Source organism: Chelonia mydas, chromosome 5 (genome assembly GCF_015237465.2).
Source record: "Chelonia mydas isolate rCheMyd1 chromosome 5, rCheMyd1.pri.v2, whole genome shotgun sequence".
Taxonomy (NCBI): Eukaryota; Metazoa; Chordata; order Testudines; family Cheloniidae; genus Chelonia; species Chelonia mydas.
In genome coordinates, this window is record NC_051245.2 from 4,717,711 (window position 1) to 4,732,609 (window position 14,899).

General features: G+C 43.3%; 1 protein-coding gene across 8 annotated transcripts in view; it reads left to right on the forward strand.

Annotated features, from left to right (window-relative positions):
- The window catches only part of FAM219A (family with sequence similarity 219 member A), a 138,849-nt gene that overhangs the window by 65,476 nt on the left and 58,474 nt on the right, over positions 1-14,899 (forward strand). For all 8 annotated transcript variants that reach the window (XR_005225847.2, XR_005225848.2, XR_006291304.1 and 5 more), the window contains exon 2: positions 14,601-14,700. Coding sequence is in view for 4 of the 8 variants with exons in the window: in XM_037902201.2 (XP_037758129.1) it covers positions 14,601-14,700 (100 nt within the window). In the remaining 4 variants the exon portion in view is untranslated. The remainder of the gene's footprint in view (positions 1-14,600; positions 14,701-14,899) is intronic.

The window sequence follows — 14,899 nt, forward strand, 5'->3', positions numbered from 1 at the left end:
TCTGTTTCCCTGCCAACTTCCCTGATTAGTCACATAATGAGGACATTTCTAATACACGTGTACCAGGGAAAAGCAAGCCAAATAGTGGAATATCAAAGGATACCTGTGTCACACTGCATGCTAATGAGCAATACACACACAGATCTGGTGGAGCAATAGGAAGTGCCAGGGATACACACAAGAACATGGTATCCTAAAGGCTCATTTAAATGAATTGAGCCATCACAATTTCTTGCAAATGTCTCTTGTGTTCTCGAACCGTAATGCTACGTGAACTCTCACTGTGGCTTTCACCTCCCCTTCACTCTGGCGAGTTTGCCTTGCTGTTCTGCTATTTACTGGGTTATTCCTGTCACAGGCTTGGCTAAACAGAAACCCAGTTCTTATAAATATGGAAATCTGATGATTGACTACTCCATTTCCTGGGACTAGATGTAAAGATTTTTGCGAAAGAGGAAAAAGGTAGGAATAAATGGTCCGTTTTCACAGTGGAGAGAGGTAAATAGTGGGGTCCCCCAAGGATCTGTACTGGGACCAGTGCTGTTCCGCATATTCATAAATGACCTGGAAAAAGGGGTAAACAGTGAGGTGTCAAAGATTGCAGATGATGTAAAATTACTGAAGATAGCTAACTGACTGTGAAGAGTTATAATGGGATCTCACAAAACTGGGTAACTGGGCAACAAAATGACAGATGAAATTCAATGTTGATAAACATAAAGTTATGCACATTGGAAAAACATAATTTCAACTATACATTCAAAATGATGGAGTCTGAATTAGCTGTTACCACTCAAGAAAGAGATCTTGGAGTCATCGTGGATGGTTCTCTGAAAACATCTGCTCAATGTGCAGCAGCCGTCAAAAAAGCTAATGTTAGGAACCGTTAGGAAAGAGAAAAAATAAAACAGAAAATATAATGCTGCTATATAAATCCATGATACACCCCCACCTTGAATACTGTCTGCAGTTCTGGTCTCCCCATCTCAAAACAGATATATTACAATTGGGAAAAACAGAAAAGGGCAACAAAAATGATGAGGGGGATGGAACAGCTTCCATACAAGGAGAGATTAAAAAGACTGGGATTGTTCATCTAAGAAAAGAGACAACTAAGGGGGGATATGAATCGTGTGGAGAAAGTGAATAAGGAAGTGTTATTTACCCCTTCACAGAACCCAAGAACTAGGGGTCACCCAATGCAATTAATAGGCAGCAGGTTTAAAACAAACAAAAAAGTACTTCCTCACACAATGCACATTCAACCTGTGGAACTCATTGCCAAGGGATGTTGTGAAGGCCAAAACTATAACTAGATTCAAAAAAGAACTAGATAAGTTCATGGAGGGATAGGTCCATGGATGACTTTTAGGCAATATGGTCAGGGATGCAACCCAGAAGCTGGGACTGGACAACAGGATGGATCAGTTAATAATTGCCCTGTTCTGTTCATTCCCTTGAAGCATCTGGCATTGGCTGCTGTTGGAAGATAGAATTCTGGGCTAGATGGACCATTGGTCTGACCCTGTACGGCCATTCTTATGTTCTTAAAGTCTTCATGCACTTGATGATGTCTTCCTCTGCAGAATGGTAAGCTGTCCTTCAGTGGCACTGAGGCCCTGCTCAGGGCTACCATGCCATAGACCTGAATTAGATTCTGGCTTCTAAACCTTGATCTGGGCGTACTGCAGGGTGATGCACTCACCTCCCAGTAAGAGAACAAAGCCTTACTGTCTCCATTGTGCCACCATCAAAAGGTCGTCAGTGGTATCCAAAGGATGCTTCCACCTACATTCATGAGTAAATACCCACAACCTATCTGTGCGGCTCTGGAAACAAGTTTGAGGAGGTTAACATAGGTGTTTGAGTCATGCGTGGACTTTTCTAAACTCTTGCTACCTTATCCTTGGATTTATATTCCCAAAACGTTTGCATTATCCCCAGAGTGTGAGGGGGCAACACGTGTTGCAATAGACATCATCTGTGTGATGTAGGAGAGGCCTCATATTGTAGGGAAGGGAGCTCAAGGGAGACATTTAGTATTTTACTTTGCCTTGAAGAGTCTGAATTTAGTTTTCTGTTTGTTAAACAGTCTTTATTGCAGCTGGGATTTCATTGTTACTGAAGAATCTCTAAACCTTGGTGATGGTATTCCACATTCCAACTCCTGCCACACCAGCTTGTAGCCTCCTTTATGGCCACCATTCTTCCAGCCAAAGTGGTCCCAACACGGCTCTTAGCATCCCATTGGTACTGCTCCTTAACTGGGTAGAGGAGGTTTTGAGTAATAAAAGCTCTTGTGTGCTCTTGCCTTCACCCTCCACTAGATTGAATGTGCATCTGCAGAATTTCCACCTTCCCTGCCAGGTTTTTTTGTTGTTGTTGTTTGGGGGTGGGGTTGTTTGGATTTTCTGAGCCAATTTCATTTTAATGGTTAATGGGAAAATGACATGACTGCCTGCTGTGCAGTGAAGTGAAACATCTCATGATCTGTCCCCATGACCTTAATGGTAAGAGTGTGCAGCATCAAATTGGAAACGCTCCAAAGCAACATCTGTCTAAGCAGCAACATTAACTGGTTCCACCTGGAATCCCACCCAGTGTTCCTTAGCTAGAAGGATGGTGGGTCTGGTAGATGCCGAGCAGGTACACAATGGAGGAGAAGGATCAGGACTCGGCCAAGAACCCAGAAGTTAAACAAAATAAGTGTTATGCTTTTCACATATATAATTTTAATTCCAGATGTGTCTTACACTGAATTGGGGACTGAAAGAGAACTTGAGCTTTGGGAACCACAGTTAACTTCAGACCTCAAAGAGCTTGCAGAGCAAGAGACTCCTGCTCTCTGGAAATAAAGAAAAGTGGAGGATTTACATAGGGCGGAAGAAATGCAGAATAGAGGATAATTGATAGAGTAGGAGTGAGCAGGAGGAGCAATTAAAATAGCTTTAAAAAAAGATGTGTGTGGGTGGATTAACAAAGCCAGCAGAGCAGACTAGGTGCAAGAAGCAAGACCTAATTGATCTAGCAGGGAATGCGAGTTCAAATTACAAAAAATCAGCTGACCTTCCTTTTTAGATGGTCATGATTGCTAGCTGTAAATGAATGGATGGCTCCAGAGCTGACCGGTAATATTTGTGACATTGAGCCACTGATGCACGTATCAGCCCACTGAAAACGATAAATGTGAAGCTGTCCATGACTCTTCCTGTCATTTTTCTTATTACTCAAGGGGGGAAGGCATAGGAAGGTAAGGTTTTGTCATACTGGATCAGATCAGTGGTCCATCCAAAGCAGTTATCCTACCTCCAGGGGATTGGAGAGAGCTTGTTTTAATGCAAGATGATCCTTTTGCCATTGTGTTGTGTGTTTAATCAGAATACAGAATTCCTACAAAGTATAAAACCTGCAAGAAATGTCCTGTGCAGTCCTCAGTTCCTTCAGCGTTCCTTTCAGCCATCTGACTAAATCCCAATCCCTCAACAAAGCCATAGCAGCCTGGTTTTGTGCAGGGAGTTCTGTGGGGGGCAGGAGGGGAACAACATCAACAGAGCCACCCTGTAGTGGTTACTTCAGCCTTAGCTGCCCCTCCACATCATTGGGCTCAGTGACCAGAGGATCTGTACAGTGATGGAACCACTTCCCCTGCCTTTCCCCAGCCTATCTTTCTAGTGCTAGGGTACGGACCTCCCTAGGTGGGGTCCTCCATTTCCTGTCCCCTGCACTGAAGATCCCTTCACCATTTTCACTGATTTGGGAAATCCCCGTGAAGAAAGGGGCAGGATTTTGTACATGGTGACCCACCCTCTCTTTAAGGCCTCTAGGAGCCAAAATCTGATTCATCTTTTTAAACTGTAAATACTACCAGAGGCTGTTCTGTTCCATCTTACAGTCTCTTTAACATCATTCCTCCCAAGTTCAGTGATTCCAAAAATATATTCCCCACATTACACCTCATACAAACTGTGTGGCCACTGCGAACTTACAGGGCACGTGGGATGTTTGGTCTGCGTAGGACTCAGTCCATACAGAGCTGAGCATGGGAAGGGTCAAGTTAGTTTTATCAGGAAATGGTTAGAGTACACGACTGTTCCTGGCTCTGGTACTAATTCATTGCGACCTTGGGCCTGGCACTTAGCTTGCCTCAGCATCCGTGTTTAACCATTTTTAGAATATCCTCACTCATGGGGGTGTCGAGATTAAAGACCGGTTGTAAAATTGTTGGAGATTCTAGAATGGAAAGGTGCTGTGATGTCAGATACTAGATGATATTGTTATTACAACTGTTAGGAATTCCATGTCAGGATTTATCACCTGAAAGACATGTGCTTCATGTCAGACTAAGGGATTTTGCTGCAGAATTAGAGAGGTGAAAAAGAAATGTGTGTTGCTCCGATTGACACCCGTTAAAATAACAAAAAGCTTCTTTGCTGAGGTTCTCCACAACCGGGTTTCAGTGGTTGGTTTTAAACAGTTTATTGCACAACAGCCGCTGTCCCTTTCAGGCCTGTCAAAGCCCTGCAGGGAGCATGGTGTGGCGTTCCTCTCATCTGCAGTGTTAGTGACCGCATTTACGCCAGGCGAAGTGTGTGCAGATACAGCCTTTATAGATGTCTGTACTAATATTAATAATGGCTGAACCTGTGTGCAGGAAAAAAGCCCCAAGGGCGAATATTGTTAAATATACTCTATCAAAGTGGGGAAGAGAGGGGCAAAGGGCTGCTAGCATTGCTTGTTCCTCTGAAGGGAATCTGGTAGGAATTTTGTAATTGCTTCTATTTTTCTTGCTGTTTCTTTGTCCTTCACTCATTTTCCCAAGTTACTGGTATGCATGATTCAAACTCTTTATCTTGGACATTTAAGTTAAATCGTACATTGTATTTTTTAAAAAAGTAATTTTGTGTGCTATGAACATCCTTGGACTAGGAAAATGGAAAAGTCTGAATCTGTCATTCACTTTTCACCATTTTTTTTAACTTATGCATTTTGCTTGGCTTGAACAGTAGAAATAAACTAATCTGTATTCACTTTCGGGGTCTCATGCACTAGCCCAGAGGAGTGATTACATCAAGAGAATGTCTGTCTGAATACAAATCATCTCAACATGATCTATAAATGTATAAAACATTGTTACTTATCTTGCTTTAAACAAAGCAAAAAAGCTTATCTGCCTGTGATCTAAGCTACACATGCTGCAGGATCTCTTCTTCCTGTATTCTTTTCAACACCTTTGTATACTATTCCATTTTTGTTCTCTTTATTTGGTAAGACATAAGGCCTGGGTCCAGGACTGGCTTTTCATCCTTCAGGGGGCTGTCTTCAAAACTCATTGGCTTATGGTTATAAATGAGTTTGGTCTCAACTTAGACTCTGTAGTGGATATCATAGGCCTAATTTGTTACATTTGTTAAATGAGATCTGCTCAAGGGATGCCCAGAACTGTGGAAGCAGTGTTAGAACAAAGGTGCATTGGCAGAGCTGTGTGTAGGAGGCTCTGGGAGCTGGTGGAAAGTCAGTAAACAGCTGTTGTTTATTGCTTTTTGAAATTTTGGCTTGTGTCACTACCGGTCAGGTTGTATTTCTGTGCAACAGTGACTGTGTCACCAAACTGCTGCTTATTTTTCCTGAAGTAAGGAGCGAGGAGTAGATGCTGTAATGGCTTTTCAGTGCGTGTATGTTGGTAAAATGTACGGATGATATATCCCTGGCTCTGCTTCTGGCTCAGTCTCGTTGTAACTCTAGCTTGTTTGATGTCCCGAGGCAAAGCACATCTGTCATAAATATAAAGGGAAAGGTAACCACCTTTCTATATACAGTGCTATAAAAAATCTCTCCTGGCCAGAGGCAAAATCCTTTTACCTGTCAGGGTTCCTTCCCCACTCTGAACTCTGGGTACAGATGTGGGGACCCGCATGAAAGACCCCCTAAGCTTATTTCTACCAGCTTAGGTTAAAACTTCCCCAAGGCACAAAGTGTTTGTCCTTGGATTAGGTAAACGCTGCCACCACCAAGTGATTTAACAATCAGGGAAAGGACCACTTGGAGTTCCTGTTTCCCCAAAATATCCCCCCAAGCCCTTACAGCCCCTTTCCTGGGGAGGCTTGAGAATAAACAAGATGAGCACAAACCAGCCTTCGATTTTTAAGACCCAAAAAAACCAATCAGATTTGTTAGGATATAGATATTCAGGCCTGTCTGCAAAGGCCTGTACTTTAAGAATTTAGGTGTATTCTTATCACTTGGCTAGTTATAGAGGTATAAAAGAAAGAATCAAAATCACTGTCTGCCAGTGTAAGGTCCTTCTCTTACTGTGACAGTCTGAGGCCCTGTTCTTAGGCTAAGGCCTTTGGCTAAGCGACAGAGGCAGCCATAAGCTGGGAAGCGACCGGTCACATCCTCACATTCCAAAGTAGTCACATTGAAAGAAGGTGCTATTGGGCTGTTAGGAATACAATCCTGTCCTGATAATGCCTATCACCTCCAGAGAAAGGGAAGTGCCTAGAAGATGTAAAAGGAAATTGCGGTTGATAGTTTTCTGTCTGGTAAGAACTCACCTATCAATAGACACAGCTGGGAAACTCTTATGTCTTTATAGATGTAGTTGTGAAATCCTCACTTCTGTATTGTTTTGTCATTATAGTTCCCACTTTGCTATTGTTTTATTGGCATGGTCTCTGTCTGGTTCTGTGATTGATTCTGTCTGCTGTATAATTAATTTTGCTGGGTGTAAACTAATTAAGGTGGTGGGATATAATTGGTTTGTTAATCATGTTACAATATGTTAGGATTGGTTAGTTAAATTTCAGTAGAATGATTGGTTAAGGTATAGCTAAGAATATTACTATATAAATTAGGGGCAAACAGGAAGTAAGTTGGGATTCGAAAATAAGGAAAAAGGAACGTGTATTTAAGCTTGCTGGAAGTTCACCCCAATAAACATCGAATTGTTTTCACCTTCGGACTTCAGGTATTGTTGCTCTCTGTTCATGCGAGAAGGACCAGGGAAGTGGGAGAGTGAAGGAATAAGCTCTCTAACAAGATTCTTAAAAAAGAGAACTTTATTAGAAGAACAAAAAAAGATAAGAGGACAACTCTGTAAGATCAGAATGGAAGATAATCTTACAGGCAGTCAGATTCAAAACATAGAGAATCCCTCTAGCCAAAACCTTAAGTTACAAAAAGACTCAAAAACAGGAATACACATTTCCTCCCGCACAGCGAATTTCACAAGCCAAAACAAAGAAAACCTAATGCATTTTCTTGCTAGATTACTTCCTAACTTTACTGGAGCTGGAGGGCTTGCATCGTTGATCTGTTCCCGGCAAAGGTATCACACAGACAGACAGAAGCCTTTCCCCCCAACTCCAGATTTGAAAGTATCTTGTCCCCCCATTGGTCATTTTGGGTCAGGTGCCAGCCAGGTTACCTGAGCTTATTAACCCTTTACAGGTAAAACGACTTTGCCTCTGGCCAGGAGGGATTTTATAGCACTGTATACAGAAAAGTGGTTACCCTTCCCTTTATATTTATTACAGCATCTAAAGATAACAGTTTTCCCCCCTCAAAGACTGGAGGGGCCACTGAACTGGGGAACAACAAATGAGGAAACAGCAGTCAGATCATAGGTCTCCTTGGGATTCTAGAGTGACGTATAGTCAAGCATCAGAACACAAAAGACTTTAAGCCAAGATCCCGTCTATCTCTGTTAGGTCATCCAGGCGGGAGTTAAACACCAGTGGCACTGACTGAAAATATATGTATGGAGGTGTAGTGGGGAGGGAGGCCACTGCGCCTCACTACAGGCAGACTGCAGGTCACAGTTTGCAGGGGAAACTCTGGCCCTCTGCAGAGCACAATCAGTGGATAGTCCAGCACTTTCAGGCAGGGGCCAACAGTAATTAACGGTCTATAAGGGAGCTCTAGCCCTCTGGGTGGGGCACAGCACAAACAGTCGATAGCCGAGCACCTTCAGGCGGGGTGGGGCACCAAACAGTTTAGGGATCTGGCCAGCTATCAGGGTAGAGCAGCAAAGAAGTTTTGGGGGCCCGGACACTTAGGCAGGGGAGGGACCAAACAGTCAGGCGCCCTTACTCTAGCAGACAGTCGACAAATGCAGACCTCTGAGCTGACAGGTAGGAAGGCTGCCACCCCAGGGGTGAGGTGGTAGGGGGACCCGGGCCCAGCCAGTTCCACCGCGCCCCAGCCCAGGGCCCTAACAGAGGAGGAGTGTTCAGGCACTGGGTCAGCGGAGAATCCCACCGCAGTACTCGGACTCGCGCTCCAGCAGCAGAACTGGACCAGAGTCTGATTCCCCTGGGCTACTTCCTACCGCAGTCTGTGTGCAGGGCCATGTAGTCCAAAGGTCCTCCATCTCCTCGGCTGCTGGCAGTCCCCACATCTCCTCAGGGCATTCGTCTGACGGCGGTCCCGGCAGCTCCTCGGGGTACTCGTCTGTCTTCCCCAGCCACAGGGTGCAGCTCCACTCAGTCTCTAGTCCAGGATCCTGTTGAGATCCCAACTCCCTGGAAGAGACATCTGCTCCCTCCAGTGCTTCAGCCCTAACTGAGCTCCTGGCACTCCTTTTATACTTCCTGTCCTGCCCCAGGACTTCCAGTGAGGGGGGGACAGATTTAACTCTGCCCACCTAGGGGAGTGTAGTGGCCACTCTACCTCGCTACAGGAGGTTAATGCAGGGTTTGAAAAACTTGACTGTCCCAGGGTAAGCTGAAATTTTGCTTGGGTGAGTAGAGCTAGGAGCCATTGGCTCTTTCTGGAGTGGGGCAAAGAGGGAACAGTGGCTGGGGGCATTACAGAGCATCCCAGGGTTGTTGCTGTTTTCACAGGCTGGGAATGAGGAATGGAGCTGGGTGCATGAAGAGGAGCAGGGTTCAAGGGGGATAGCAGGGGCAACAGCAGTAGAGAAACTCAGCATTAATAGATGTATTGGGGAGTTGAAGGAGCATTAATTGGGGGCAGAGTTTGGTTTTTAGGAGGAAGTCAAGATGTACCAATGTAAACTTAAATAAGCACAGGGAGGAGGAAGAGGCATTGCAGCATGACTGCCTTCACCTGAGCTCGTAGGCTTAGCCTTAAGGCCAGTGTTGAATTTTTTTTCCAAGCTCTGGGGTAACCCTAATATCCTGGCCAGTATCATCCACTTGATATTTATACAAAAGAATTTGAAACCTGCCAGGTGGAGAAGCTCTGAAAGCTGAAGTCCTTTCTTTACCCACAGCATGGGCCTTTGCAGTTCACGCTTTCTTGACTCCACCCTGCCAATACCTCCCGTGCTCTGAGGCATTTCTGTGGCACGCCTGACTCCGCCAACAAGAGTGCCAGTTGGTTAATCGTTTGAATGTCTGTTCACTTCAAACCAGACAGACTGCCTGATGTCACAGGCTTACAGAAATTGCTGGCCTGATCTGGATTTCATTTGGTTAGAGGTGGAAGGCTTGTCTCTTGGCCAGGAAGTATTTGCTTGTGATTCCCCAGAGCAGGGATAGTCAATAGGCAGCTTGTGGGCCAAATCTGGAAGGCCAGATGCTTTTGAATGGACCAAAACATCTTTTTATTTACTACTTATTATCAGTATTATTATTGTTTTTGTATTATTTTCTCTGGAGTTTGGACCTTGACAATACCTTGACCAAGAAATCTGGACCTTGACAAAAAATAGATTACCCCTGCCTGAGAGTATATGACGGTTTGAACACTTGCTAGTGGAGATTAGTGAATTGCCTATGGTTTGAGAAGCTTTTTAAAGCTAGAACTTGGCTTCACAAATTTATAGCATGAATTCTTGAATCTTTTTCCTGTCACTTAATCCCATGGTTGTTTCTAAGGATAAGTTATTTGGGGGGGGTTATTGCCCCACGTGTACTAGGTGCTTCACAGAAAACAGACAGTTCTTTTCTTTGTCCCAAAGTACTTAAAATCTAAATGGCAGACTTGACAAGCAAGAAAAGAGGTAACCTGCCTCAGGAAGGGAAGTTATTCATTTAGACAGATGTACATCATGGTAGGTCCGGAGTTCTTACAGTGTGAACGCTCCGTTTTTCAATACATTTGATACTGGTATTGCAGTAATACTGAGAGGCGCATTGTGTGAAGCACTATCCATATGTGTGCACACACCCCGAAGAGTCTCTGCCCCCAAAGAGCTTTCCATATAATGCTGCAGAAATTGATTTTTAGGAGGATTTGAAAGTTGCATGGGTGGGTGCTTAGCAAATGAGTTTGGGAAGGGCATTCTAAGCATACGGAGCAGAATAGCAGAAGGCACAGATGTTCATAGGGGGGTTATTTTCTAGCTCAAAAGAACCTTGTGTGAGACAATCAGTATGGCAGAAACTCCTTTGCTTGTTGAAACCTGAGCTGGCATAAGTGGGCACCCTGTATATGGGGTACATACTGGGTTTTTTTCTTTGCCATTCTGCCCATTTTTTCATTCTCTCCTAAACAAAGAGCCAGGAGCTGATAACATCTGCTGAATTTTCAGACTCTGTGTTTGAATGGTTTTAAAGCTAAGCAAAATGTGTTCACCTGTCCCTCCTTGTGTGTGTTTTCAGAGTGTATGAGCCCAGGAGAACAGCCTTTGGAAGCAAAGAGGCTCTCTGTTTCACTGGTCGCTCATGGAAACAAATGTGAAATTGCTTACAATATGCTGGCAGAGTGTCTTGTATGCAAGCACATCCAGCTATTTTTAGGTGGAAACGATCTGCGTGACATTAATAAGCAACTGGGTCACAATGAATCAGCCTCTGATTATCAAACTAGCATCTTTGAATTGCTGAGTAAAGTAATTGGTAAAGCTGTGCATATCACTCCTTTCTTTATCATTTGAGGGTGGGAGAGTTCTCCCCATCTTCTCATCAAAATCAAAAATTCCCAATTGTTCAAAATATTTACCAAAGGGAGCAGAGCGAGGAAATGTTTACATTTTCGACTGTCTTAAATAGGGCTGCTTCTTAGGATTGGAGTGCGTGAGCAGACAGAGCTAAATATAGTGTTAAGTGAAATAAAACACAAGTTAGCAGCATTTGAAGTGGACAGCTAAACGTGATGGGAACTCTGTCAGCCAAATGGAGTTAATATCCGTGTGCAGGGGCCGTTCAAAGCGGGCTGGCTCTCCCCTGAAGGTGTCATGGGTTGGATGGTAGGAGAGACATTCAGGCCTGCAGGATGTCAAGGGAGGAGGAGAGGGAAAGGAGAATGCACTTTACAAGGTATCCTAATAGCATATTAATGCCCATGGCACAGTTCTGTTGTCCCATATACAAGATTGCACAATTTGTGAGGTTCATCAGTTCTTTTCTCCAGCTCCCACGGAAGCATTCCATATTGGCCACAGTAAGAGGCAGAATGTCACATTAAATGGATCATTGGTCTGGTCTGATATGGCAGAGCTTGCATTCTTAGTAAAGCTGGTTAAATACTGGGGAGGGGGGAGAGAACCCTGAGCATTCCTTAAAAACCTGAAAAAAGCTTTGTTTCAGCCAGTCTCATTGCCCCTTCTGTATTTGCGCTCAGTGAATGTTCAAGCAATGGTTACTCGCGCAAAAGCTTGCAAAATGAATTTTTAACCAGAAATGGCATATTTTGTAAGGCTAGGACAGAGCTTAGTTTAGCAAGAGGATAAGGTTCCTAATCCTCCCCATTGCCAGAGAAGTAAACAAACAAACCTCACAAGAATCTGACCCCGCAATTAGGCTACTGCAATTGTATGCGCGCACAATTATGTTGTGAGAGTGTGGTGAGAAAACTTCAAATTAAATTCTGCTACTAGCCAACAATTCTTGCCATGGCTTCAAGTTTTCCTTCTTCTTAGAAGTATTGTGCTCAATCAGCAAACCGAAATAATATCATGAGACCTACAATCAGTTACACAACATAGCTGTAATTTCAAAATCGGAGTATAGAATGTTTGTCTCGATCTATAGAATTCTGTAAAAAAACAAACACACCTGAAATCCATTAGAATAGCAAATGCATGTGGTAGTATTTCAGTGTGCTTGCAGGTATTTTGTTGAGCAAAGGGCTAATTAATCCAGTCAGTGCTTCTCTGGCTGTATGGAGTAATCTGTTCAAAATGCACAGTAGCAGAGCATTCCATTTTATGTAGAGACAATTCCAACAGAAATACCAGGAAGAGTCCTTCATGGTTTTAGTACAGTTTGTTACTATGGTGTCTTGTGTGTTGCTGCACAAAGTGTATAAAATGATATGCAAATGCTAAAATGCTTCTGTTCTCACAAGCCCTGGACACACGCACGCATTAGGAAAATTATCTCTTGTTTTGACTGTTTTCCTTAAGTTTTAGGTTTAGAGAGGAGAAGGCTGGACGTGTGCTTTGAGGCTGTTGATGTTGACAGTGACTGTTGTTCAGACAGAGAGCCCCATAACATAAGCCTGTTTTCTTCTCAATCTACCATTGACCTACTAATCTTAAAACACTGCAAATGGAAAAGTTTTCAGTCTAAGCCTTAGTTTGTCCATGCTGTGAACTGATTTCCTCGTGTGGCCCTCCCAGTTTGATGCTGGGTAGCTAATTTCCAGTGTTAGCCTCCACCAGGGGGAGGCCAAGGTGGCAACGGCAAACTGGTTGTTGGTTGCGCATGGGGAACTCCTGCACCCTCAGCATGTTAATTTCTATGCTGAGCAGATCAGGTGCTGCTTTTAATGTAAAAAAATTTGCTATCACTCTCCAGCAGCTTTACAAATCTAAATGTTTCATCAGAACCCTTGTCATATGTTCCCTTTTGCATAGGTTTTTAGTACCACTGGAAAACTGACTTGTGAAAAAGTAATCTTTATAACCCATGTGTTCCAGTCAATGACCTGCCACACAACTTCCATTGTAACATGACCAAATTAAGTAGGTAGGTGGATTTTAAAGACCAATTCTATTTTATAAAGTTATCTAGATAATCGGCCTTTTAGTTGTGATTGTAAAACAGGCCCGGACCAGTTAAGGTTATTAAAGAGCTGTCGTCTTTCTTCATAGGAGTAGAACTTTCAACCTTCATGTCATTCCCAAAATCCACTTGGATATTTCTAACTAAACCGGAGACAATATTTTCTTCACTATCTGTCCTAAACTGTTGTTGTGGGCTGTTAAACAGCTGCTACGTTCCTTCCCAGATGTGGTGGCATTAGCAGAAGGTAAAATGAGTTGTGTTCTACAGCTTTATTTGTAAAGTATTTTGAAATCCTTGGGTGAAAAGTACTGTAAGCATAAAATACTAGTAGTAGTAAAAAGCAATGATAGCTGAGAGAACACAAATAAATAGTGTCTTGGTAAAATATTGCCACCTTAAATTTTGTAGAAGGTCCCAGTTCTATTAAGACTGATCCTGAATGGACTGACATACTTTTATTTCATGAGTGTGCTTTATTCAGAAGGCAAAACATACTCGGCGCACAGTGAGGGAGACCTCGTGCTGAAGGGTGGGTATTCAGCTCAGTGCTATTGCCGTTGCGTCAAGGAATTGTTCACTAAAGGATCTTCTTTTATTGTTGGCAGAGTATACCAGCCTCTTTCTTTGCCACTGACAGTCTCCCCAAAGTGCCAAATTATGCAGGGTTTTTTGTTTGGGGGAGGGTTGGTTAACAAAACCCAAAACTTCGTAATGCAAATTTCAAGAAGTGGAGAGTATGAAAATAACTATCTTATCTGAAATGGCATATTCCAGTATTTAGTATCCCTGGAATATTTGAATTTAATATTAAGCACATGTTTTCCCATGTAATTCTGTCTGTTGTAAATTGGAATTTTCATACGTCTTCAGCTTAGTTTCTAGCTCCTAGATGGGAAGAAATTGACCTTATTGAAAGCAATTTTTGCTACAAAGATGATTTCAACAGCTTTGAAGTTTGCAGTGAATGGATTTTAGATCTTTTGTTAGTGCTGGGATTGTGCAAATAAGCAACCTGTATGTTAGAGGGGTTTGCGGAAAGACTATACCATACAATACCGCCTGGATTTTCTGCAAATGGGCCTGGTGGATGGGACATCCAGGGTTCTCCAAGAGAATTTCAGTGCAGCTGCAAGATGCTGAAGACTGACCTACTCAATTGTCTGCAAAATGGGTACAACACAGGCAGTAAGGGTTTCTTGACGCCCTGTCATGCAGGGACCAGCAGTTCAACCTCCATGTCCAGTCAATCCTTGGCCTTCCTGGGGTGTGCCACCAGAGTGCTAGTCATGAATACGGACATGTCACCTACGAACTTGACTGAAACGACCACGGCATTTCACACAGGTCACCAAACAACCATCAAATGGTAATGACTTTGGGTTACTACCAACCTGGGCTGGATTTGAACTGGTGACAGAAAATCTCCATATTATCTTGGACGATCTATCATCTAAGCGTGTTAAAAACGGATTTTTTTCAAATAGTGCCCTAAACTTATTAAATGGTTTCCACAGTTCTGTAGAGTCTCTGGGTTTAAATGATCTAAAACACAAAGCTGTGCCTCTGTCCTACCAAACTTGGATGCTGGTGGACTCAACCAGCAGCGAATTAGAGAAATGACTGCATATCTGTGTGTGCTAAGCCGTGTCTGATGGTTGGTTGTTTGGTTGTTTTTTTTAACAGGATCCAACCGCTGCATCTATCTCAGACAGAGACTGTGATACAAGGGAGGGAGAGACTGTAGCCATGAACTATAAACCATCCCCACTTCAAGTGAAACTAGGTGAGTCTCTGCGTTAACACAGAATGATGATTTTTTTTTAAAATGAAAGCTTGCCAAAGGAGTGCAGTATGCTATGGGATTCTGTGCTGTGACACTCATGTCTGTTACTACCCGGAGCACTCCAATCAGTTAAGACAACTTGTTAAACAGTTGACAAATCTGCCCATGCCCCAGACAACCTGTTGCTTAAGAGGGACCT